Below are 27,107 nucleotides of genomic sequence, written 5' to 3'. Positions count from 1 at the left end.
GAGCCTATCCCAGCAAGCAACGGGCGCAAGGCAGGGTGCACCCTGGACAGGAAGCCAGTGTATCGCAGGACACACACAGACACGCTCCAGGGTCCATTTTCCCAGAAGCCAATTAACCTACAAGCATGTCTTTGGACTGTGGGAGGAAACAGGAGCACCCGAAGGAAACTCACACGAACACAGGCAAAACTTACAGACTCCACGCAGACAGCACCACAGGTCCAGAACTGAACCCTATGTCCTAATGCCGTGGGACAGCAATGGTCACCACAGCATCGCCGTGCCACTCAGTTGTACATCAGTAATTGATTATTGATTATTGCTTTGGAGCTGTGTAGAAAGCTAAGGGCAGCAATATTACTGAATCACGGTGAGCGCAAACCGAACTGTTTCCTCTTTGCTGCGTTTTAATTTACTTCTGCAAACGAAGAACCGAGTGCCAGAAAACCATCACAATTCAAGCAATTAGTTGGATGAACGGTTCTATAAGCCTAATTAGGAGCTCATTTAGAAAGAAGACCAGCAGACAAAAAGGAGTGCTCAGTCAGGGAAGCGAAATCCTGGTACAGTTCAAAGTCAGTCTGCAATCTCTTCCAGTCCTTCAGTGGTTTTTAATACCGGAAGCCAGAGCAAATTCCTTGAACATAACTAAAAAGACATTCAGTCGTTTGAGTGTTTATAATGGCCCAATCTCCCGTGTTACCTCGTATAATTTTATATAATCTCCAATTATAATTCTTTTTGTTTCTGCGACATATAAATTGGTGCTTACTTAGTAACCTGGAGGGGGATAGAGAGCGATTGTGTGTTTTCGCCTGGTTTTAATTTGATGCTGAAAATTGCCTTGACCTATTTAAACAAGGTAGCGGGGAGTCTCAGTCGGACCACGAGTTTAGGAGGGGGGTGTCGGAGTCGGTATAAAACCGTGTCCTACCAAGTCAGCACAATTCGAAGTCGACTCTTGACGGCATCGGTTGGGTGAGAAAAAAAAAAGAAACAAAAAAAAGCTATACGTACAGTGTTAAAAAGTTAAAAGAAACGGGGGTCTGGTGAGATACTAAGAGGTGGTAAGGAGAGGTTGAGTATGAAATGACCAAAACAACTTGAGCGGGGGAAATATGCGCTGCCGTGTTGTTGAAGAAAGGAGGAAGGTTGGACTGGGTTCAAACTGGGAAAAACAAGTATTTGCTGTGATATTGTTTGGGAGGGGTAGGGGAGCTAAAATCATACTCAAAAGTTGAGGTGGATTGGGGGGTAAACAGCACTAGCACCTGGGAGGCGGTGTGCGAGCAGTACTCCTGGAAACCCGAGAAAGATTAATTTAGAAGTTCGGTTTTCCGACACATACACAGAGAGAGAGAGACACTCTACGCCAAAAACAGACGAAGAACAAACAGTGTTGAGGTTTGAGATGGTTCAGCCTTCTGGAGAGAAAACATCTGCTTCGGAAATAAACTTTTCTTGGGGGTAGTGAGGAGACGCAGGAAGAAGTAAGCGACCCAGTAGTGCTGGCGCAGTGGGGGTTTTCGCTGGGCTTTTCTAACATACTAAAAGCCTTTTTAATGGTTAGAATTGGAGAAAGGGACAAATAACAGACGACAGGGGTGCGAGAGAGGGGTATGGGACAACTGGGTTTGACGCGGACAGACGGAGAGAGCTGAGTGACATAGCCAGGGGGAAGGGACGAGAAGGTGATTAACAGGCGAGGGCAGAGGCGTCGAGTAGCCGGAAAGCAAAGGCGAAGGGGAGCGAGGGGACCAGACGAGGAGGCGCTCCGGTGGAGCGGAGTTTTAACGCACGGGGCGAGGCGGGTGGAGTCGGGACTTGTCTTAGAGTTAGACTGAACCACTCGGGCTCATTACTGCTGTTGTTGCGGGTCGACAAACAGCTAGTACTCAGGTGCGTGCCACCAGCTCTGTGGCCGACAGGTTTTTTCTGACCCCGTTTTTAAAAACTAAAGATTTAACGACCTGGATATGGAGACAAGAAGAGGCTGCTGTTTCGTTCACCTACTTCTTTGTCACGGTAAGGCTTTATTAGCGTTTGCATTGAGTATTGTTATTAATTGACAGTATTGTTTATTATTTTGAACCTTATCCAGAGAGGTTAAAATATTGAGCTAAGAGTCGAATCAGCGTTGTGGTTGTTGTTCTTGGCTGTCATGCAGACGTGGAAACAAATCTTTTAGAAACAGTTTTCGGAGTTGGTAATGAATAAGTACCCCCCCCCCAAAAAAAAAAATCTAGTCTACTGATTGAAGCCCAAACAAATTAATCTGTAACCTGTTTAGGGTGAGACGTTGGTGAGCAGCAATATTATAAAGAATCGGTTCTTAAGTTTGTATAATTGCTGAAGTTTATTATTTTCGTACTACGCTATCATACTACACTCTAATGTCAGTGCTGCAATATATCCTATTCAGACTGTAAAATGGCAGTTTTTTTTGGAACGGCAAAACAAACAGGAAATATTTACTGTAAGAAATGTTTTTACTTTGCCCAGTTTATGTGTACATTCTTTTCGCCGCTGTTTATAAGTAGCCCTAGGTGTTGTTAGTATTACTGTAAGTACTCCGTGATATTACGCAGCAGTATTACAGTACAGATAAAAACGTGTATACACGACCACATACTTTGTATCGTAAAATATTTTGCCTTTCTGAAGCAGTTGCACTGAATTACACGCTTCAGCATCCCTGTGTAATCCCAGTCGGGTTCAGAAAGTATCTAAAATCCTTGTGTTTACAAAATACTGGGCTTGATTTTCCTCAACAAATATCCGCTGGTATTCAGTATATTGAGTTAGTGAATACTATGCAACTAACAACATCGCCGGCACTCGCAGTTGTAATAACTTAATTAATCACTTCTAACTTCTTCGTATCTGTGAGCTGGAATAAAAGATACAGTACGGGGTCTGAGAATGACGAGGAGTTTATATCGATGTTGATGTCATGAGAAATAAAAACAGAGGTGACGAGGACAGGAAAATAGTGCTTCAAATTTCAGCTGAATTTATTCTTTTTTTAAAATTTGATCTTCATAAAAAAACGTGCTTATTTCAAACAACGAGAGAGAGAGCATTTTGCCCGATTACTTTTCGAGATCCTCTGTTCGTTTTGTAATTGTAACTGGTGGAATGTATCCCAGCTAGCGATCCCAGGTAGACCAACCAGTCTGGCAGTTACAGCCTGGCAAAGAAAGGGGGCGCTGTGCTGGGGTCAGGCGCAAGAAACAATCGCCAGCGCAGCCCAAGCAAGACAAAGTCCACACCTTGGACCGAGGACGACATGATGAGGCTGTCAAAGTCTTGATTTGATAGGAGCAAAGCGCTCAGTGCTGGCAGGCCTGTGGTGGCTTGTTTCGCAGTTGGACTACTATGTCACTGTACACGGATGACTATAAAATCCAGTGGAGTGTTGAGAAACACTGAAAAATCTGCTTATCTGGCAAGGCCCCTCTCTAGTTGTGGTCTATGGGTCTGGCGCTAGGCAGATGTTTGGCCTTTGGTAACAGAAAACCCTAGAGGAACTGAAAAATCAAGTTCCATCCAGTCAGATGACTTTTGCAGGTCCTGCCATTGGATGTGTACCAATTTATGTGAACTGTTCTCCCCCTACAAAGTCCGCAAAAAGCTGCTTCTGTTTTGAAGGGGGATTTGTTAATTGCTTTACAGTCCCCTCTCAGAAACGTTTCATACAGAGACCGAAGAACACAACAGGGAGAACCAGGAGAAGTGTCCATCCGAGCTGTTTTGTTGTAATATTGAGCAATACACCACTACTGGTCATTTGACACTGCTGTATCATACACAGATTGGTCAATTGGCTCGTAATTCTTAGAGCAGATGTGCATTGCCAGTGTCATCTCAGAAAGGCTTTGTAGGAAAACGTGTTGCAATAGGGAGCTGTAAAAGAACAGCGGACGGATTTTACAAGTTGCGCAAGACGCCCCATCAAGTAATCAGCAGATGGCAGAAATGAATTCAGTGGACACCAATCGCTCTTATTTGTTTTTGCGTAAAGGATTACCACGCAGGCGGGACGAGCTTCGAAAAAGAAAACTGTACATCTGCAGCAGTGCCAAAATACAATTAGGGGGGCTAGGAAGTTGAAAATGGTGTCCAGATGTTAATTACCACCCAGCTTTGAGCTGAGTGTTTTATGGCAGTGTTTTGAAGTTAGGGGGTGGGGGCGGCTGTCGGGCATGGGGACCAGTTGAGGATGCCTCTAGAATGAGTCGTCTCCTGTTTGTCTCAAATGCAGGTCCCGGTAATGTGTACTTTTGGGGTCTTGATACAGTGATTGATTCATGGTGAATCACGCTGTGGTTTTGTGCTGTTTAGGAGTGTGGTCGACATGCAGAGCCATTCCTGTCATTACTGCTGTCAGGACTCTCATTACTGTCGGAAATCCAACGGGGAAAGAGAGCAAGATAAGAGCTGGGGGAATGGAGGAGATTGAGAGAGACAGATGGCAGCAATGAGGAATAATAGACTGAGTTTAGGAGGACTCAGAGCCAGAGGTAAGGGGAGGGAAGAGAGCGCATCATACTGGGAAGAAATAACAAAGGTGAAGATAAACTGGGAGATAAATCGCAGCAGGGACCAGGAAGAAGGGAAAAAGGAAGAGAAACTAGAAGAGTGTGTCTGGAGAAGTGGAAGAATTCCAGCGCCCACCTTTGAATAAAAACCTTGTTTTTTCATTCGGATGTACAGTCATTTTGACTCATACGTTGTGTACTAAGCGGTCACAATTCCAGGGCTGTGTAATTTTAGGGGAAGATTGTTCAGAAAGTCCCGTGTGTGTGTGACTGCTCAATCAGCACATGGGGCTGTTTGTGAACAGACGTCACCGTGCCAGGTCATTTGCAGACCACTTGAGAGACCGCAGCTTCAGGAACCTCCACTAGGCTTCTCGGCAGAAAATTAATTGGCCCACTCTCCAGATCCCCCCAGAATCGTCAAAAAACATCCAAAACTTCATTTGCAAGAGTCCCAATCGACAGAGTGTCAGCCCTTCCACCCTCTTGAGATTATTTTGCACTTATGCACAAGTGAATGCATGCAAAGACGCACACCCGTGCAATCACTAACTCAGCACATTCCTGTTCCTGTGTCTCATACACACCCACGCTCACACTCAGGTGTCGATCTGAGAGACTCACCCTTAGCCCATGGCATAGCTGCTTGCTTATGGGTATGGCTTCTATTGTAGGGCACGCAGATCCCTTCTTGGGCTTTTCTCAAGCTTGTTCCGAGCTTCGCCATGCTTGTGGTAATCCCAAATAACAAATCTGTCCACATTTGGAGCACGCTTTAATCTGCCTCGCTCAATCCTGCTTTCAAGACCCCTCAACCCTGTATCGTCCCTCTGCTCCTTGCTTTGGTCGTTGCCACTCTTGTCCTTGTGCTTGGCCTGGCTTTTACTGTGCTTTACCTTGCTTTCTCTGTCTCTCTGCTCAACAGGGTTTTGGGTGCTCAGCAAGGAAGATGCTGAATCTCTCCAATGTGGGCATGGCTAAGCATGGCAGACTGGGCAGCACTTCCCTAACAATGGCTTCAAGCCTCCGGAGGTACAAGACTCCAAAGTCCAGAATGCACTGGGTCTGCAGTCCTTCCAAGGCAGAACACTCAATGGGGCACATATCAATGTACTAATGACTATAGGCATGTTCAACTCCAAATCCAAGTGGCAGATCTGAAGAATGTTAAATGAATCCATTTCCTTGTGATTATGTTATTAATATGACCAAGAAGTGCATCTTTATTGCAATAAAGAGAAATCTTTAAACCTTGGGAACTTGCATATAAAAAAAGACTGACAACACACTTAGAATAATCAAAGTGCTTTTACTATTTTCATATATTACGTGACCTTGTGACAGACTGGCGTCCTGACCAGGGCGTATCCTGCCTTGTGCCCGTTGTTTGCTGGGATAGGCTCCGGCTCCCTGCCACCCTGCATTGGTTGAAGTGGTTAGGAAATGGATGGACGGGATGCATGAAAAAATGAGTCTGCATGCAAATTGTACATTAAGGCTTTCTTTAAAAAAACACATGCTCTATACTGATTTTGGAAGTTTCTTATATCTCTAATTTCTGTTTCGAGCAATTGCCACTCCTGAGCTGGCCAGAAGCCTTGTGGGAAGAAAGTTTTACCATGCAGCAGTTGAGTCATCTGACCTGAGACAATATGGCTCTGGTGATCAGCTAAACCAGCTCTAATGCTGCTGGTTGCAGATTTAGCTCTGCCTAGAAGTCCAGAGTCAGCTATTGTGTATTTGCATGGAATGCAAAAGAGAAAATTACAGGACAAGTTTATTTTTTTACAAGCTCTTTCTCCCCACTCATAAAATTGCCCCATAATTTCAAGTTATGCAGCCTAGTACAGATGTAAAATGGCTGGCAATCAGTGTCTAGTATTCCCAGCAAGGCAGCAGTTAGAAAATTAGTTATTTACTTTTCCCTCTGGGTAACTGCATGTAACACAGGTCAAGTTGATGGTTTCGGGGGGCAGAGATAAAGTTCAGGAAATACAGAAGTCGTAATGTTGTGCAATAATCCACAGCTTTGAAAAATAATGGTACAGTTCTTAATTTCATTGAAAAATTGTTTCCCTTAATTAAACGTGATACGGGGAGGCTGCAGTAATGGAAAATGATTGCTATTTGATGCATTTGGTTGCTAACCAATGTGGAATATTGTTTTATCCAATTAACATGGGTGGCAAATCGTAGATTGTTTTTAAGAGTTGCACAGAAAATGTGCAGGTTGTACATGTTTGCAATGTGTGTGTCTGCTGTATACATCACATCTGTGCTCTTCAGGAGGCAGAGTTAAAACCACAGTATCCCAGCCTTTATAGAAACATCATGTTAAGGACTCTCTGAGCCAAAGAGCCGTGATGACAGTATGAATGGGGTGGGTTTCTGAGGGGCTGTCATTAACATACACAGGCTGTAGGGAGTGATCCAACCTGGAGCAGAACTAGGGGAAAACTGGACTGGCTGTGATAGACTAAGAGCACAGTCAACTATTAGTGGATATGTTCTTCTCTTAGCTGCAGTAAATCACATCTGTGCTCCTCAGGAGACTCAGTTATGTGCATCAGGAAAAAAACACAGTCTGCTGCTGGCTGCTCAAGCAGTACGTCTGTGTGCTATTTCTGCAGCACTAACAGCTCGTCTTGAGATGTCCTGTGTCAACACAAGTTACTGCATCACTTTTACCCACATAAGGAGAGTGGTCCTAAAGTTAGCCAGCCTGTTCGCAAACTGGAATGCGAAAACTCCATACCTTGCAGCAATTAAATGCATACAGTATAAATGGGACCACGAGGAGCACATTTGTTTGACTCAGAGTGGCTCATGTCCATGATGCCTTACATGCATTCTCTGATGCACACCAATGATGTCTGGTGTGTGTCCTTACAGTCCACAGCAACACTTTCCCCACGGTCCCACGTCTGTTTGTTTGCTGGGTGCTGCACTCATATCATATAAGCCTGATATTTTAAAGAGAGGGTGAGTTTTAAAGTGCTTGAATAAGAAAAGGAAATAATATCACACTGCAAATATTTTCTGTATTTGTGTGTTCTAGTGTTTACTAGTGTTTTTTTGGCCAAATGTAGACCAAAAGATAAAGATCCTAAACATATAATTATTAATAAAATTACATGTTTATACATGGGTTACTTTCTTGAGTTAATGGCATTATAGCAGCAACTGGTCTGACACAGTGGTTCACAGTGGTTCTGCTGTGATTTTCATTGCAGGCTTCAGACCTTAAATCTTTTCCTTGTTCCAGGTAAGGTGTGACTGCAGGACTGGTGGGGTTTAGCAAAGCACAATCAATCTCTGAATGCTGGATTTTGTCATTTTGTGTCTGCAGTTAAATAAGAAGAACTTTCAAAGTACATCTTTTGCACTTTATGCAAAATAAGTAAAGTTTTTACCGTTGCATCTTCAAGACATTTCTTGATTCAGCAGAAGCTGTTTAACTGCCACTATTCAAGCTCCACAGTCCCTCCTTAAAAGGTTTCTGTCATGCTGTGCAGTTGAAAGGAGATGTTGATGTGATACTAGGAGAGGAGTGAATGTGGTAGAAATGATGCTGATTAGACCCTCAGCCTCTGCAGTCTTTGCTGTGTTATTGTCAGTCCTCAGTCTGACTGGTGCTGAGGTGTTTTTTTTAGAGTGGTATGTTGTGAAGCGTGTAGCACTGACAAAATATCATTGTTTGTGTTTCAGTGGTGGCAGCCTTCCTCTTCGTAAGTGGTGAGTATTGAACTGCCCTCAACCGTGCGCCTGCAGAGAGATCACTGTGTCATAAACACACTGTGGTCAACTGCCCCCCAGATTAAATGAACGCTTTTTGAAACAGGATTGCTAAATTCAAAACCACATATCAATAGCAGGATTGCTATTGCTGAAACCTGTTCTCTAGGCCTTCAGAATGTCTCGATGGTAAAGGTGCTGGACCATCAAGCAATACAGGCGTCATGGGTTCGAGTTCTGGGTCATGACAATAGCTGACTGGAACCCCGAGAGGCACATAATCGGCTGAGCGAAGCCGAGGGTGGGTTGGGGTGGTCTAGTGAGACAGGCTCTTGGTGACACTGCAACAAAGCTGGGGTGCATTACTGATGTTGAGGAATGTGCCCCTCCTGCAGCCACCAGCAGGGGGCAGTGCTCCCCGTGACACGTTGAAGGGGGCAGACTGGAGGCGTTCGCCTGCACTGCCTCGTCCTCTCCTGTGTGCTTTTGCACGGGTTCGTAGCCCATGAGCTGAGACACATAAAACATGCAAGTGGCTATTGCAGACATTGGGGCGGTATAACACAAACGAATTGGCAATTCTTAATTATGAGACACAAAATCTTAAATGACGACACCTGAAGAAGGCTCCACAGCTGAAACGTTGTGTTTCTTTTCTTTTCAGCAGGGAATAAGCCCCGCTACCTGTTCCTTTGCAGCCGACACATGCTGACGCAGCTGCCTACTTAAATGTATTACTGCATGGATTAAACTTATTGACATATTTGCCTCTTTTGCCAAAGGCACAACGTTCGTTTTCTGTTTATGTAGCAGTTTAGGTTTATATGTTCCTCCTTTTGAGGATTGAGAAGTGCCAACAGTGACCCCACTTCAGTTGGGTGGAAGGCAGGCTGCTTATCTTTGAGATGATTACGGTTTATGTTCTTTGGTTTTAACAGATAAAATGCCCCCGCTGCTGCATAAAATTGACCTCTGTGCTTATCCAATTAGCACTGGAAAAACACTACAAAAATCCCTTTGACATGCCAGTTTCAAAGGTGACTAACTTACCCCCTTCCTGCCTCACACACATTGATTTAATGAGTTTATTAATCCCACTATCACTACAGCATACACAGAAATACACACGCACGGTGGAATTTTAAACACTGCAAGCAGAAGCAATAAGAGCCCCGTCACATAAAGCCCCAGAAGAGTGTACCCATGTGGTCCCACTTGGAGATCATTGTGGATGACAACGTGTGCCATACTCCTGTCACTATAAACATGGCAGTGATGTGTGAAGCATCTGCTGCAGTAATGGATTTGCTGAACACAGAGCTTTTTACTTCCTAATAATAAACACTGCACTTTTGAGTGCCCATTTCTGAAGGGATATTAGCGTGAAGGCAAAGGAGAAAGTGTTACGATAAATGCGTTCTTCTAAGCTATTAAAATTCTTGTAGGGCCTAGTTAAAGAAGTTATTCATCTTAAAACATCCAACTAGAAAACAAAGCTTTAGCAAAAAGGACTTCTTACATGTCATCACTTGTGAGGCAACATTAAAGTGGGTTGCAAGCCTTTGGAAAATGACCAGGTTTATTCATTTATGAAGAACAAGTGAACAGAAACAACTATTTTAAGATCTGCTCAAAAACACTCAATTCTCACATGCAGAGTATACTGTAATCTACACATCTGCACAAAAGCTACACTCTGTACAGCCACATGGACGTTGTGATCTGTACAACTGTACACACACATTGCGTTCTGTGCATCTGTACACACAGTACACAAACGTACATGGTGATTCCCTGACCAAACAGGTTAGTTGGGCCAAATAGACTCTTCTTGTATGTAATGTTTCTTGTGTTGTTATGCACACAGTATTCTATTCATACACGTTCTGTGTTCTCATGAAGGCCTTATGCTGTCAACATGCAACTGTGTGCTCTCTCTCAGCGTTGGCACAGAGTAATGGAGAGAGCGTAGTGGTGGCGACATACAACATCAGCGCCCCCGCAGGCTCGGCGGCAGTACTGCAGTGTCACAGTCAGCGCATGGTGTGGACTCAGGACCGCCTGAAGGACCGGCAGCGTGTGGTGCACTGGGATCTGCACCGCGTGGGGCCGGATTTCAGAACGGAGCGCATCCTGGACATGTTCTCTGCCGGCGACCAGCGAATCTACAATGGCTACAACCAGGGCCGTGTCAGCATACCACAGACTGCCTTCAGTGATGGCAACTTCTCCCTCATCATCAGAGGTGAGGAAGGCTAGCATATTGACAGAGGGACTGGACAGAATGCCACCAAAGTGAGTAACCCTGACTTACCCGCCAACAAAGTGACTAACACTGGCTAATCTAACCCGCTGCCAGAGCGACTAACACTGGCTAACCTGCTGCCAGAGTGACTAACACTGGCTAACCTGACCTGCTGCCAGAGCGACTAACACTGGCTAACCTGACCTGCTGCCAGAGCGACTAACACTGGCTAACCTGACCTGCTGCCAGAGCGACTAACACTGGCTAACCTGACCTGCTGCCAGAGTGACTAACACTGGCTAACCTGACCTGCTGCCAGAGTGACTAACACTGGCTAATCTAACCTGCTGCCAGAGTGACTAACACTGGCTAATCTAACCTGCTGCCAGAGTGACTAACACTGGCTAATCTAACCTGCTGCCAGAGTGACTAACACTGGCTAATCTAACCTGCTGCCAGAGTGACTAACACTGGCTAATCTAACCTGCTGCCAGAGTGACTAACATTGGCTAATCTAACCTGCTGCCAGAGTGACTAACACTGGCTAATCTAACCTGCTGCCAGAGTGACTAACACTGGCTAATCTAACCTGCTGCCAGAGTGACTAACACTGGCTAACCTGACCTGCTGCCAGAGTGACTAACACTAGGAAACCTGATATCAAAGAGACTAACACTAGCTAATCTGCTGCCAACATGACTAACACTGGCTAACCTGCTGCCAGAGTGACTAACACTAGGTAACCTGATATCAAAGAGACTAACACTAGCTAATCTGCTGCCAACATGACTAACACTGGCTAACCTGCTGCCAGAGTGACTCACACTAGGTAACCTGATATCAAAGAGACTAACACTGGCTAACCTGCTGCCAGAGTGACTAACACTGGCTAACCTGATGCCAAACAGACTAACACAAGGTAATCCATTTGTGTACTAACCAACTGTTTGACTGACAATGATGACTTGATGAGTTACTGCCTGGCTCACTGACACCATGGCCAGCTAAATAACAGACTATCTGATGCAATCAGAAAAATAAAAATGATCAGAACACAGGCTTGCCACCACAAAAACACAAAGATCGACAGCCTGTCTCTCTGACTGTCTGCACTGTGCCTGGACAGATGTGGCAATGAGCGACAAGGGGATGTATTCCTGCAACCTGCACCACCACTACTGCCACCTCTACGAATCTACCAAAGTGCAGCTGAACGTCACCAAGTCAGGTAAGATCGATACTGTTCTGCCTCACGCCCCACAGTACTTTCTCTCCCTTCTTCCTGTCCAGTTCTCCCTCGTCTTCCTCTGTGGAGTCTCTCTGCAGGGCGATGTGCCAGCAGGTATATCGCCCTGCAGCTCATAACTGGCAACCCCCTGAAGCTCAGCAGGTGTGAGCCTGGTCAGTGCCTGGATGGGAGACCTCCTGGGAAAGCTAAGGCTGCTGCTGGAAGAGGTATTAGTGGGACCAGTAGAGGTAGCTCACTCCGCGGTCTGTGTGGGTCCTAATGCCCCAGTATAGTGACCGTCCTTCAGATGAGATGTAAAACCAGGGTCCTGACTCTCTGTGGTCATTAAAAATCCCAGGTTTCTCCTTTGTTTCTCGAAAAGAGTAGGGGTGTAACCCTGGCGTCCTGGCCAAATTCCCCCTGGCCTTTACCAATCATGGCCTCCGAATAATCCCCATCTCTGAACTGGCTTCATCACTCTGCTCTCCTCCCCACTGAGAGCTGGTGTGTGGTGAGTGTTCTGGCGCACTCTGGCTGCCGTCGCATCATCCAGGTGGGGCTGCACACTGGCGGTGGTGGAGGGGATCCCCATTTCCCTTAGCGCTTTGAGTGGGGTGTCCCGAAAAGCGCTGTCTAAGTGCGAGGATTGTTATTACAGTTCCTCTCCCCTCTGCTCCAGCCCGCAAGGAGAGGCGCTTCTGGGACGGCGAGAAGGCGGTGTTCGTGGTGCTGGTGGGCAGCACGGTGGCGCTGCCCTGCGTGAACCGCCGGCCCGTGTGGACGGAGGGGCACAGCGAGGAGGAGCAGCAGGTGGTGCACTGGGACCGGCAGTCCCCAGGGGTCCGGCACGACCGCGCCGATCGCCTGGTGGACCTGTACGCCTCGGGGGAGCGCCGCCACTACGGCCCGCTCTTCCTGCGCCGCAAGATGAACATCTCGGACGAGGCCTTCTCCCTGGGCGACTTCTCCCTCACCATCTCCAACCTGCAGCCCCCCGACCAGGGCCTGTACTCCTGCCACCTGCACCACCACTACTGCGGGCTGGACGAGAGGAGGGTCTACCAGCTGAGCGTGGAGCCCCCTCTGCCCCCCGAGCAGACCGCCGCCCCCCGGAGCCTCCCCAGCGATGACGCAGGTGAGCCCCCCCCCCCCCGTGGGAGAAGAGGACGGAAAACCAGTTTGCACTGCTCCGGCTGGCACCAGCACTGACATGAGCGGACCTGAGCGGCGGGGACAAAACACCCTGCACAAAACGGAGCAGGCACAAACACAAACAAATCGTACGGAGTAGCGGGGTCGTGCCGCTGCATGCAGACCCAAATGCACACGCTGTCCTGCAGGAGATTGATATCTAAGCTAAGGCGCATTCAAAAGCGAGAAATGGTCCTATGGTAAGCTAACCTACTATATGTAGGAAAGGAAGTTTGAAGGTAGTGGTGCATGCTTTCAGGGGATCGGAATCAACATTGTCATTTCACACAGCTCTTTTTTGTAGATACCTACTGCATTCCAAGTAAAGAAAGCAGTAATGCAGTCGTTTATGCTCCAGAGATTACATCTCTGGCTTGTTGTTTTCCAAAGCCACAAATGTACTGTCTGGTGTTGCGTAGATGAAGTTTACAGTTATCATCTTCAGAACAGTCTATGGCCTTATAGCGCAGAACAGTAGAAGCACACTAGGATAGAGAGGTCAAGGAATTAACCTGCTCTAAAAGTTAAACCCCCGAAGCACAAGGAGCTGGAGTAGCTTTCTCAGGGTCTCTTAGAAACGTTATGGTAAAAGTGGAGTTTGTCTTAACTGCTGGACTGTCAGCTCTTTTTTTATTTCCAAGAAGAGCAGTGTGTAGCCAGTGTGTCAGATTGTATCAGCTTCATCCTGACAGGACAGGAATGCCGAATGCTGACCTAAAAGCTTCTTAAATTTAGGTTTAATTCCCAGAGATCTCTGGTATATAAGGGAATGGAGGATATAAGGAGAAGGTGTTTTTTTGCCTCCACTTTCAATCTCACACACGTCAGACCCAGGCCACAGGAGACTGGAAATCCCACAGGCTCTGTCTCTTTTCTTCTCTTGGGAGACATGCAAGAGGATTGAGGATATAAAAGGAGAGGAAAGATGAAGGTAAAGCCCAGATTCGGGTCTAGAGGCTCATCCCAGTTCCCCATAGGCTCAAACGGACTCTTCCCTGAAGGGGATAGCTGGTCTGTCACAGGCTTTATCCCCTGAGCAGTGCAGGTCCCCACTGGAGCAGCTGGGATAAAGCACCTCCCTCCAGGGTACAACAGCAGTGTGCGCAGCAGGGATTCAAACCTTCCAGTCATGAGTCTAGTGCCAGGGGTTTTCATTAAAAACCCGCCCGCACTTTCAGAAAAGTCGCATGCTTTCAGACAGTGCACCCAGTCTCCTCCCTCCTTCTCTCTCTCCCCTCTCTCTATCCTCCCACCTTCCCTAAACATTTCTGCATGAATCTCCCCGTCACACAGCTCTTTCCCCCTGTTTTTCCCTATCTGATGCTCCCAGGAGTCTCCTTCTCCTGATAGCTGTTTTGGTTTCTGCTCAGATGGTAGCCTGAAAGGAGACAGAGAGTGGGGCTCAGATTCCTCTGTTGTTATTATAGGATTAGATCTGTGTGTTTTGTTATTTACGTCTTCCCGCAAAGTCAGCGTTTCTCTGGGCCAGACAGAGGCCTCCCCCCCTCCCCTCCCTGTGGGAAAGCGTAGAGGAAGAGAGGAATGGGGGCATGTCGTCCGAAGAGAACAGGGAAACTCTGGAACACTTATAAAAATGACTGCCTCTCTAGATTGAAGCTTTTTCCCTGCAATTTTAATACCAGCATTCTCTGTCCCATGTTCCTTGTCTTCATTTTGATTCCTTCTTCTTTTCTCGAACCCTGGCTCTCCCTTTCCCTCACCCCACACTCTCCGTTAATCAGATAACCTCTTCTCTGTCTGGGATTACAGTTCTGCGGCACAGCAAAAAAAAACAAGGGATTTGGGACTTTGGTGGGGTGGTGGGGGGGGGAGAGAGGCTGAAGATAATTTCCCTTGCTGCTCAAGAAAATGCAAGAGAAGTCCAAGGAGCTGTTCCTTGCTTCCCAGGATTTTTTTCCTTTCATTTCTTCAACAGTGGAGCAGCCGGTGGGTTTAGGGGAGTTCACAAGAACTCCGTGCCAGAGCCAGAGAGGGAGGGAGGGATCAAAGAGGACAGCCAGCTGTATTATGTCAGATAACGTAGAGAAGGAAAAGGAGACTGGATGAGAGGGGATTACTTCTATCCACAAGAGAGGGAGGAGCAGGAGACGAGGCTTGTTTTAAACCAGAGCCTCAGGGCAGCGCGAGAGAGGCTGTGGATATCACCTGAAAATGTAAAGCTTTTTCGTTTTCAGGTGATTAGGGGAATTTAACTCCTTTTCAGATGCTTGCATAGTTTCGCAATTAATTTGCGACTGTGATGAGTATTATCTGGGTGCAATTTCTGACCCCCCAGCCTTGGAACAAGTCCTCAGTGCTGCTCCATCTGTCTCCAGGAAACAAAATGTAAATATTTAAAAATGCAAGTCTAGCAGAATCCTCAACAGGTGTGGAAAAAGATATATGTACTATATTTCTCACTTGTCCACCATTGATCTAGCCATTGGGGGTCTGAAGTAATGCATAATGGGAGGCTTCTCGTGTACGAAAGAACAACAGCATTTGTTCACAAAGCCTTGTTATTCATACTGTGTAGCCTAACAAGAAAAGTAAAGTGAAAAACTGAACCCTGCCCGCACATAGTTTTTAGAGTGTTAACTGGGATTTCAGCCAAGAGTTTTGTTGGAGTTCAAAAAAAGTGAACTAACTTTTGTGTGGAAGCAAAAGCATGTTCTTAAATATTTCAAAAACAGACTGTTGGAGATCCAGATAAGCCATTTGCTAAGGTGGTGAATGTTATAGAAAATATTGCACATATTTTGGCAAGACAGCACAGGAGTAGTAATAAGGATCATTGAACAATAAGCTTTTAACCAAAGGGACTTGCAAAGACTTAACGAGCAGTCAAGCGATTAAACTTATGATTAAGCTTTGCTGCCTCCAGCACACTTACGAAAGGACCTCGGATATCTAACTAAACGAGCAACGTGTGTCTTTCATCACAAGGCTCCTGTTGCCCTTTCCCTGCACAGGAGTGGTAAAAAAAGAGGGGTTTGTGGGTGTGGGGTGAAAGCCCGAGGGGGCCTATGAACAGATCTCTGTTCCCAAGCTTGCTGGCGTTGGCGCTGTTCACGGCGATATCAGCAGGAAGCGGGATTTGTCAGCATCTGCACAACATCTGGCCAGCTGTGAGACATGAAAGAGCGCTCCAGGGGGGCTGGGTAGGGGGGGGGGGTTTAGTTCCCAGCCAACACCAAGGATTTTCTTCCTGTCCCTCTGTCTGTGGCTCAGTCTGTCCCCCCTGTCCTCTGTCTGGTCTCCCTACTCCATAGGTCAGTGCGGAGGTTTTGTGGTTGTTTTTTTTTTAATTCCTTTTTGAAATTTGAAATAGCCAGTTATTTTCCCATTTTTATTCATTTGCATCTTGCAATCAACCATTGTTAAGTAGCTTGGCTTACTGATGCAGCCTACATCCTGCTCAGCAAAAATACAGACAGTACAGGCAAGGTCCCCCCCTACCTTGAGCTCCATTGCATGGTACAGGAAGCTCTGGACTCATAACTGGAGGGCTGTGGGTTCAAATCCCGGGTGGGTCACAGCTTGAGCACTTGAGCCAATGTTTGCTGGAGGTTGCTTTGGTAAAAATGCCCTGCTGTATAAATGGGACCAAATATAAGGAGGACAGGTTCCCAGCAGGTGAAGCAGTTGCATGGCAAACGCAGGTTACCATGGGAAGACTCAAGCTTACTGGACACTGGCCAGGCTCAGCCAGTTGTGTGTTGGCACTTGTGAAGCTCCAGTCAGTGGGTTTATGATACAGCCCTAGCTCCTGCTGATGATGCCTCGATCTGTAGGCACTCTGAGCAAGCGCCTTTCCTGGCCGTTCAGAAGCTCCCAGTTTTGTGCTTCAGAAGGGTTTCTGTAAGTCAGTGAGGGAGGGAGTTGAGTTGAAGGCAATGGCCTGTTCTCAGGCCTCTGTGAGTGACATGTTGACTAGGAGATGAGCCCCCCTCTCCACGAGAACCGTCCTGCTGGACAGGTGAAAAGAGAGCCCCCTCCTGTGTGCCTCCTGGGAACCTCGTGGGACCTGACTGGTTCCTACAGCTCTGAATGAGACTGTTGCCTTGACTGGTAATTCTGAAGTCTGCCTCTTTCTTGCATGTGTGAAGAAACAGGATTTAACAGCTTCTCTTCTCCAGTATTGTCACTCCCTTGATTCATGAAGATCGTATTAGAAAGAAACATTTGAAGACCAGTCTTGCAGCATAGTGCTGCTTAGGGACTTGGAAATGTGCCTGAGATGTTTTCAGGACTCTGGGGTCTGAAGGCATGTTCTACCCAGAGCCCTTGAGCTTACCTGTGAGCTGTACGCCTGGAACAGCAAGCAGAGTCAGAATCTCAGCATTAAAGTGTTAAGAATTAAACAAGGCAGCCATTTTTTGGGGCAATTTTGTGATAGTGTGAGCTACATTAGTGACCCATTGCCCCGTCTCTTTCTCATGTCACAGCTCTGTAAGGTTTCTCCTCAGAAAGCAAGCGGGGTCCCCCTAGCCCAGCGTTTGCATGCTGGTTTCTGGGTAATGAGATCAGCTGGTTTTCCACTCAGCTGGCTGAGAGCCACCACTGCAAAACCATGAACCCCATGGCTGGGGGCTGAGCGGCGCCTCTGAGCCTTTAGCATTCCTGTTTGCTGTTGTCCGTCCTGCGCATTGTAACGTAGCTCTTCGTTTGTTGCTGTTGGATGCTTGCAGTGCGAACAGAAGCAGACAGCCCCACAGGGGACCATTTCTCTCATCTGTCTTGCAGCCTGGATGTTTGCATTAAGGTACAGAAGTAACAGAAGCGATTACCAGAATTTGGATCCTTGATATCCGTGATGAAGGATGGGACCACCATATGATTTTACCCATTAGGGACGCCTGACAGACTGAGTATTCTGGACTAGCCTGCATACCATTGAGGCTTTGTATTCCAATCCAGTTTTGCCTGACATACAGTACTATAGCATTGACTGCATAATGAAACTGATGGTATCAGTGAGCAGATTTAACTCATTTCGGGTACAAATGTAGGGTGCACGCTTCAAATGTTTCATTTACATGTCAGTTTCGTCTTATGCAGGAAAGGAAAATGAAGGTCATTGTTAGTTCTGCCCGTGATGGCCAGTGCCAGGACACTGTAGTCTGTAATTTGTTGAGAGGTTTTTTTTCCCCTGTTCTTTGCATTGTAAAATGGAAAGAAAGGTTGAATGGAGATGTGAACACAACAGCGAGTGAGTGTTTAATTAGGAGGTGCAGCGTAATAACTGTTTTCTGAACAGCCATGACGGGCTGATTACAGTATTCAGAAAAAAACTCTCGAAACCAACATAATCAGACTCATCTCTTATGGTTTTATTGCATCGCCCTCAAATTACAGTTGAGCCATGGAGCTGTGTATGTGTGTGTGTTGGGAGGTTGTTGTGATGTATAAGAGCAGTAAAAGTCCATAAAGCACACACCTCCGTGTTTTCATTACTATGGGAATTGTGACCAGCCATGTCAGAGAATTGAGAAAAACTCATTTTTTGCCTAAGTCATGTCTTCAGAAATGTTTGGCAAAAGAAAAGTTTGTCATCTTTGAAGTTGTTTCAGAAATTGTCCGTCACAAGTCAGTCTTCAGTCAATGCCTGGTGTTTGGTTACAAGTGAGTAGGTTTAAGTAGAGTACTGTTAAAGTTTGAAGTGTTTAAGGTCTGTGTTGATTTTAAATGTTATCTCTTTGACAGCCTACTGTGTGTGTCTGTCCGATGCCTTATGTATTGTTTTGTATGTAGTCAGCCTGTCTTTCTAAACTCTCTGTCATCTCCTCAGGCACTAGTCCAGAATTTGTGATGTTTCCACATAAATACAGAGGCTCTTAACATAGCTAATGCTTTGACACCTGGCAATACTGTGACCGTGTTCAGTTAAATTAAGGCAGATAACTTCCTGCCAATCTCTGACATTTCCCCAAAAAAACCTTCCTTTCTCCCTCTTCACAAATCTCCCCTTTTCCTATCCTCGGCTCGTTCCGTCTTCATTCTTTCTCGGTTTTGCGCACTTTTGCTTCCTGCATGCTCAGCAGTCCGCAGACATTTGCGTCTCATTAAGAGACTTTCTCCCTCGTTTGATGTGTGCGCCCTTCACGAGCCAGAGCTGTGACATCACTTCCTGCCAGCTGCTGTCTCAAGTTGTAATGGCCTTGGAGTTGGAGAGAAGGGAGAGTGGTGGATGGGGTGGGGAGAAATAGCCTGACATGTTTTTTAAAAATGAAAAACGGTGCTGGAGCGCTTGTGCAGCATATTGAATAGAGAGGAAAAAAGAAAAATAGCACTGTCGGCCTGCGGAACAATGCCCAATACCTCCCTTTTCTCTTTTCCACCCCTTCTCTCTTTCTTTCGCCCCGTCTCCTTCTGTGTTTTCATGCCAGGAAAACAAATCTCTGCATGACTTCAGGTCTGGAACTCATTTCAGCACAAAAACATTTTTTTTTCCATTCCCTCCTCCACTCTGGGGTTCACTGACATAGTCAAGCTGTAGGAAACAAGAACAGGGAACCAGCTGATTACTGTATCATCTGCATTTGAGGTTAGGCTTGTGGACTCCTCTCTGGAAAGTTAATAATAATTCCTTGCATTTCGATAGCGCTTTATATCCTGAAGGAAAGCCAAGTGTTTTATATATAGGAGGAGAGGACCCTCGTCCACCACTGTAGTGCAGTAACTCAAAGGTGATGTCCTGCAGCTCTCCTCATTCCACAGTAGATCAGGAGGGGAAGTGAGAAATCAATTACTTGTTGAATGAAGGAGGAGCTTTAGGGAGACTAGTTTGGTCAAGTGGAGTGGAATTTAGCCCAGACTCTGGGGTTAACACACCTGCTCTTACATGGCATAGCATCTGTAATGACCAATCAATCAGGACCTCCTGTTGATGTCTTATCCTAAGGACAACACCTCCTACAGCCCAGTGTCTCCTGTCTGCATGCTGGGGTGTGGAAATTGTGGTCCAGAGGGAAGGTCACTACTTACTGATCCTTGGGCAGCACCCTGATTTTTCACTGAGGTCTCCCATCTCTGTTCTGACTAGAACCAGCTTTGCTTAGCTTATCAGATCTGACAGGACCAAACTAAAAGGTGGTAGAGCTGTCAAGTATCAGTTATGTTGGTTTCAAATTACAGATTGTGCTAACATTGTATGAAGGTACATGACCTATATCCAGAATCGGATACAAGATGCACTTCAGATAAATCTTTAGGACCTGTTAATATTCTATTGATTGTTCTCAATAGACAAGAGTACAAGAGATGCTACTCCAAGGGTAATGGGAACACGAATAGAAGGCTTGTGATGAAGATTAATTCTTAGTTTGCTGACAGGAGGCTTTCCAGGTAGCGTGTGTTTGTATTGAAAGGAGCTTAATGGAAAGAAAACAGAGGGTAAAGATAAAGGGTGAAACCTCTAATTGGGGTGATCCACCTCAACTGAATTAGGACCACTGTTTTTGCTTATTTACATCAGAAATATAGATGCTGTTTTAGTTAGTAAATTAGTGAAGCTTACAGATGATATTAAAATAGGAAGATTAACCAGGAGTAAGTAAGATGCCGAGGAGATTCAAAAAGATCAAATTCAAGACTGGGCAAATACCTGGCAGATGACTTATAAATTAGACAAGTGCAGGGTACTGCATACAGTAAGTAAAAACATGAATTATAAATCCAAAAGGAGAAATCCTGAGCTAGAAGAAGTTCCTTAAAAATAATAATTAGGTGTTGATGTTGACACATCATTCACATTTTCTAGATGATATAGTGTAGCTATAAATAAACAGAATGTTAAGATATATTGAGAAACAGTTAAGAATGATTCACTATTAAAACTCTCATTTCCATTTCAGTAATTTCACACAGTAAGACTTATGTCTAATGTTAATTAAATGTAAGATTACTGAAATGATCATGTGGAGTAAGGGCTCCTTCAGAATGAACAGTAAATCATGAGGATGCAGGTGGAAACTATGTGAAAGTAAAACTACATGAGAACAGTAGGCAAGCATTTCCCACAAAGTGCTGAGGGGAACTGGGACAAGCTACCCTGTCACACCGTTAAAACTGATCCAGAGACATCTTTCAAGAAATGGCTGGATGAGATCCTCAGATCAAGTAGCTACGAGCAGCCAAGTGGCCTGGATGGAATGAGTGGCCACTTCTCATTTGTGCCCTTTCTTAGGTACATATTGTTCCATTAAGCCCAGCTGCATGAATGGATACCAAAAGGTGTGGGTAGAACAATAGATCATTTCACGTTTGGAGTATCAGCCAGATAAATTGCTAGCAGCCCCTGTCTGCTACCGATGAAGACTTTTAACAAACTGTAGACACTTAAGAATGCAGAAGCAGCCATGTCTGCTCACAGCTGTGTTCTTCTGGGCTTCCTAGATTTTGAGAGCATTGTGAAGTTTGTGACTGCACTGCACACTTGTGTGAGACAGAACTGTTTCTCCGGTCTCAGGGTCCAACATGGTGGAGGTGCCGCGTGTCATCAATGTTATTCTCCCAGAGAATCGAGGTCACTTCCTGCAGCAGATGGGCTACATCCTGGCAGCGCTCCTCCTCCTGGTCCTCGTTGCCACGGCAATCATCATCCTCACCCGACGATGCCGAAGGAAAGGTCTGTTTTTCCAGCCTGCCTGTGAGGAGGGCATGCCAGCAGATCCTTTTGTACAATGGTGTGCTTTGGCTTCCCTGCTGTGTCATTGAGTTGTCCATCAAACCTTTGTCTTATTGACATTATGAAGAGTTCTGCTTACAATGTTTGTTTACTTAGGTGTCCATTTTTGTAAGGTTTTGCTTTTGTGTTTGTTTGCAGTGTTTTCGGACGTTTAAACCTGTCCTGAACTGACATGTCCTCATCTTTGTTTTCAGGATTGGAGTATGATCTACGAAGATCTGAGCGGTAAGCATATTTTGCTGTTCCTACCTCACCCTGCAGGTCCCAGGACTGGAGTTACAAGGATTTTACTTGGAAATCCATCTGTGGAAACACTTACCTTTTCAAAATGTTCTCCAGATGTTCTTTCCTAGTAGAGCTATTCAGCTGGTATTTTGGTGATGGTGTTTTTAACTCAAAACAAAACTACTGCATATCAGATCATTTTTTCTGCTGGCATGCTTATGTTTAGGGGGTTGGAGACTTCACATAAACACCCTCTTCCTCCCTCTCCTGTGGGAGGAATGAACTGCAGCCTCTGGATTTTACTGCCTGAGCAGTGAGCAAAGATATATTCAGTGAAGAACGGCAAGTTCAGAGCAATTGGTCTTGTGCCTTCGTATCCTTATTAGTCTGATTAGGATTAATATTTGGGAATTAATGACAATGCCAACAAGATATTGGTATTCATACTGTTTTGTCATATTCACTGTCTTAATCAGGTTATTTATTTATTTTAATGAATCAAGCTGATCTGATTATTGTTATTGTTATTATTATTATTATTATTATTATTATTATTATTATTATTATTATTATTATTATTATTAATAATACAGACGATCAGTAGTGTGAAAACACTTTATGAATATGACATTGATCAAACTACCAAGTTAATGAAAAAATAACATTTTTTTATATTGTATGGTCTTGGGCTCAATTCCAGAGCCTTTCATTTCTTAGATACAGAGGACATGAATGAAACAAGGGAAAAAAGCTGGGTTCTCAGTGGAGACATCGGCAGTGATCAGAAGGAGGCAGTGCTTATAGCGGTCTCAAGGTTTCTAATAAAAGCTGAGCCCCTCTGTGTTCTCCAACCTGCAGGCGCCAGATGGCTGCTAATGACTTTGAGATGGACGCCACAGAGCTGAAAGTCTGCAATCACGAGGAGATCAGGCTGGGTAAGGCTGGGATTCTGCACTCCAGCTGTGACATCGCTTTGATTCCTGGACTAGGTTGATTAGGGAACTGTGGAAGCCGTGTGGGGTAATCCATCCATCCATCTTGTAACTGCTTTATCCAATACAGGGTTACAGGGAGCCAGAGCCAGGGTACACGCCAGTCCAGTCCATTGGAGCACAGACACACAGTCACAGACACGCACACACTCACACCAGGGCAAGATTTCCCAGAAGCCAATTAACCTGCCAGTGCCTCTTTGGCCTGTGAGAGGAAACTGCAATGTGGAGTTACAACAACATTTATTTAAAAACGCTTCACATTGGATATACCGTAGAATAGTCAAAAATGCCTCTTAACGCTGTCTTGACGCTGGGAATTTTCCAAATCCGTATTTTCAGATGGGGGGGGGGGGGGGGATTTCTGGAAAAGAAATGGCAAAGAGCTGCTTTGTTTATCTTGAAGGAACCTCGCCCTCAGTTTACACGCTGTGGTGGATGAAATGGGTCCCCTCCAGTGTGTAAAGTGCTCTGGGATTGTTTGGGATGACAAATGGTGCACAGACTCAACGAAATATTAATAATACCCTCCTCCTCATCAACAGCACGACTGTCCCTCTCCGTTTCAGACTACAAGAACAATATCCTCAAGGAGAAGGCAGAGCTGGCCAAAGTCCCGCCCGCCAAAGTGATCGACCTGGATAAAGGTAATAGCGTCATCAGAGTCCCTGTTGAAGGAGCAGAAGAGTAAATGTGACTGGGTTTCTCCAGCAGGCATGAGGGATCCCATCAAGGGAGCTGTAGGTGCATGGTGAATTAGAGCCAGGAAGCTCAGTGGGAGGCCATTGCAGCTTTTGGAGGTTTTGCAGATGAAGACGATGGTGTCCTTCCCAATTGCTTCCCACTGTACAAGCCCTGAATTCTTGGAGAACAGCATTTTTCTATTCCCATAATTAGACCAACTGATGATGAGAGAGCTTGGAAGAGGCTAAATCGGCATCTATCCAGACCTATCCAAGCTTGACACCGCATTTGTTCCTCAGTTACTAGCTGCTTCTAAAATCGGTCACGCTCGGCGAAGACACTGTCATGGCCAGGGAGTGTCTTTCCAAGCTTGTGAGCTGCGGTGGACACCCACGCAGGTGGCAGATTGATGATGTCGACCTCTCCGTGGTCCCACTTGTGTGTGGAGCTCATTCGATTGTGTGGTTTGCTCAGTCTGGTTATGGAACAAAAGAATGAATGTAGATTCTGTAGATGAGTTTAACCTGGCACTTACTGTATGGCACTGAAGTGCTTGCAGGGTGCCTTAAATTCGGAACAACAAAATTAGAGAACAATACATTGCAAGTTGGATAAAGGCATATTTTTATGTTCAAGGCAAAATAGAAATGTTTTTTTCCAAAGACATGCATCTGAGATGCATTGATTATCATGCTATGAATGAAAGAGGTATGCTGTTTCTGTATGTGTTATATTGCGAAGTCCAGTACTAAGTGGCAGGGGTATCTACCTCTGGTGCCAGAGGTCTGGTGAATCTTGAAGGGTTCAAGTTCTTTTTAAAGCACCAGCACCGGAAAGAGCTGAGAGCAGCCATTAAATTGGTCCTATTAAAGGGGAGCTGCAAGGCTATTTTTATATCGGGGGGGTTAGAAAGAATCATGGCTGATGAGTACATTTCAAACCCCAATAAAAGTAAAATGTACACAGCAACTTCTAAAATCTCCAATTTACATCTCAAAATAGATTTAATTTTCATGCAAGCATAGCACCATATTCCGCAACTCAGAACGAGGTAACAAAACTTCCGATGATGTGAAGTGGCCTTATTACATTGTCAACCAGCAGGTGTGTGAATACATCTCTTTTAATCCAATAGAAATATTGCTCTCCACTTTGAGACTGTTTTGCCTATAAATACAACGGACTCGTTAACTCTGCGTGCAGATCACGTTGGAACATTTCTGTGGTGGAATGTCTGCTGCACGGCCTGTATGTATCTGCTCGTCCATCCTGTTACCTTATTCATTACAGAGACTAGTGAGCAGGAAGGGTCAGGCTCGCATCACAATTCTCCCAAACTCTGGCTCTGACCCATTGCGAGACCAGGGGTTTTTCACTACATGGCGACTTTCACCGCGTTTTGTGCTTCATTCCGAATTTCTATTTATTTTGTCACTGACATTTAATAACCGGTCTGAGACGTTGTGACTGCAGTTCCCCTGTCAGCCAAAAATAAAACATCTTTAGCTCTTTAAGAGCCGTGCCAGAAGGAAAGCCAGCAGATAAACCAGGGACCAGAATTGGCCGTCTCCCCTGGTCTGTTTTTCTTTGCACCAACCATCGTTTCTCTTGCTCTTTCCCTTCTGCCCGCAGAGATGGAGAGAAAGTCCTGGAAGTGAGAGATGGGAATGCCGCTGGCTGGCCCAGGGCAAAATCCAGGAGCGAGTCTGAGGCTACAGAGAGAGGGAAGAGGAGTATTAGTGCTTTAACACTGTACTGCACCAGCTTTCTACTCAACTCATCTAGCAAAAAAAAAAAGCAATTTATGAATCATTTCACTGTGGAATATTGTTTTTGCTACAAGTGCGGGCTCTGTTTTCTGTGGAATTCTATTCAGTAAATCTCATTTCATAGACGTATCAGCATCGGACTGGATGCATTGGCAGTATCTAGATCATTTATGATTTTTGTAGGCCTTAATAGAAGATCGATATCTATATTCAGCTGCATAGAAATATATTCTTAGCAGTAGAAATTCAGAACTGCTGCACTGTAGAAATGTAAAGGAGTTACTGTACTTTTAAAAAAATAATCTCCCATACTGCTTACTAGTGTTCATTGGGCATCTGTTCTCCAATCTAAGAGCTTTTTCGGCTTTTCCATCACAGGCTGTGCCTTGACAGTTTATGTAGCTACGGTATAATGGTAGGTTTCTGCTCATCTGGATAGAACTTTATGGAAAACAGAAGGTAATCTCAAGGGTGATTCTGTAGTGTGCCTAACCCACTCTTGGCTCTGTGCGCCCTGTGCTGTCCAGAACTGGGATGATGCAGCCGTCTTCCAAGAGCTGTAATAGTTTAGGAGCTAGGGTGACATCTGGAGAGCCACCTCCCTACAGACCAATAAAGCAATATTTCCTAAATCCGTTCTGAAACCCCACTAGTGCTCCATTATAGTCAGGGAAAGGTGACTGTCAGCTTCGTGCAATTAAAAGAATGAAGAAAGAGATGAGGAATTGAAGACAGATCAGAAGAAGAGAATGGAAAAACAGCAAAAAAGAGGAAAAACCTCTAAACAGTGAAACTCTGCCTCACTGTATAAAACATCTGCTGTCTTTACTGCTTCAGGAAATACACAATCCCTTTTATCCACTGTGCGTGGGGCAGTAGGGCAGGCTTCTTTTAAATGAATAAAATAAGGCGTCAAGCCAATAAGAAGGCAAAGGTCAAAGCCTTTGTTCATCAGAAAGTTAGAATTTTATCTGCTGGAATCAGACTGAGAGAGAGCTGTAAGTGGGTGGGGCACAGTGGAAGTCATGTTTCAAAGCCCACAGTCTGGAGTCAGACCAGGCTAGTTTCAGAGTGGCCAGAGCTTGCTTACATTAGCTGCTGCTTCTGTCCCAGGACATCATTTTCCCCAATTTCACATTCTTTAGATGGATTCAGTGCAAAGCTGTAAAGTGCAGCAAGCCATTCCTTCCATGAATCAAAATGGTTAAGTCTATGCATTATGCAGAAGTTAAAACTGAAGTCACATTTGTGTATTTGGATAGGATGTCTCTGTATTACATAGGGAAGGGCAATGCTGAGAAGAGATTATGTTGTAATTACCATTACAGGGTTTTGGATCGTACACCATTGTTTGAACCTTTATTTTAAAATATACATGCCTTGCTTTTTACAATAAATGAGGATACATCAGTGCATTATAAACTATGTGGATATTAACCCTTGAATCTTGCAGTACTAACGTTTTGATAGACTGTGATGGACTGCTGCTGTGGAGCTGGAGAGAGGGGCTGTAATGACAATGGGCCGGCCACAGGGCGCCACTGCGTCCGCCTGAGCAGAGTTCATCTCTGTTCACTTGGGCTTTTTTCCATGTGCTCCAGTTTCTTCCCACTCACTGCCCTGCTCTCCAGCTGCACCACTGTGGCCTCACGTCACCCATTTCTGTCTGAATGGCTGTGAATATCGGGGAAACGGCAAAACCAGTTTTTTGTCTGCTTCTGTATACAGATCTATATGACATCACAGTTAGGTTGGTTCAACGCGTTGCTTGCTGTCAGATTTGACTCACATTTCTCATGAATAGATAC

At 45.3% G+C, this 27,107-nt stretch overlaps 1 protein-coding gene across 3 annotated transcripts; it reads left to right on the top strand.

Moving 5' to 3' along the window:
* Positions 1-924: 924 nt before the first annotated feature.
* On the top strand, positions 925-26,721 carry LOC148642006 (matrix remodeling-associated protein 8-like). Of its 3 annotated transcripts, XM_088616795.1 has the most exons (11): positions 925-2,025; positions 8,250-8,276; positions 8,941-9,007; positions 10,219-10,521; positions 11,648-11,749; positions 12,429-12,884; positions 21,411-21,569; positions 21,824-21,854; positions 22,713-22,789; positions 23,392-23,493; positions 25,163-26,721. In XM_088616795.1, the coding sequence occupies exons 4-11, from the start codon at positions 10,317-10,319 to the stop codon at positions 25,186-25,188; spliced, it is 1,158 nt and encodes a 385-aa protein (XP_088472921.1). In that variant the 5' UTR covers positions 925-2,025; positions 8,250-8,276; positions 8,941-9,007; positions 10,219-10,316; the 3' UTR covers positions 25,189-26,721. The 3 variants fall into 3 exon arrangements, with proteins under 3 accessions (XP_088472921.1, XP_088472919.1, XP_088472920.1); XM_088616793.1 differs by lacking the exon at positions 8,941-9,007; XM_088616794.1 differs by lacking the exon at positions 8,941-9,007 and having other exon boundaries at positions 928-2,025; positions 23,416-23,493.
* The last annotated feature ends 386 nt before the right edge of the window (positions 26,722-27,107 follow it).

The sequence above is a fragment of the Lepisosteus platostomus genome, chromosome 23 (genome assembly GCF_059453375.1).
Source record: "Lepisosteus platostomus isolate fLepPlt1 chromosome 23, fLepPlt1.hap1, whole genome shotgun sequence".
Lineage (NCBI taxonomy): Eukaryota > Metazoa > Chordata > Actinopteri > Semionotiformes > Lepisosteidae > Lepisosteus > Lepisosteus platostomus.
The sequence above is the reverse complement of the archived record's forward strand: the minus strand, read 5'-3'. Positions and strand labels throughout refer to the sequence as shown.

What these genes read in the sequence shown, in the direction of transcription:
- LOC148642006 (XM_088616793.1), top strand. Translation starts at nt 1,977, where the DNA reads ATGGAGACAAGAAGAGGCTGCTGTTTCGTTCACCTACTTCTTTGTCAC. An exon ending in CCGACGATGCCGAAGGAAAG is followed by an intron (nt 21,570 to 21,823) that starts GTCTGTTTTTCC and finishes CTTTGTTTTCAG; the next exon opens with GATTGGAGTATGATCTACGA. An exon ending in GATCTACGAAGATCTGAGCG is followed by an intron (nt 21,855 to 22,712) that starts GTAAGCATATTT and finishes TCCAACCTGCAG; the next exon opens with GCGCCAGATGGCTGCTAATG.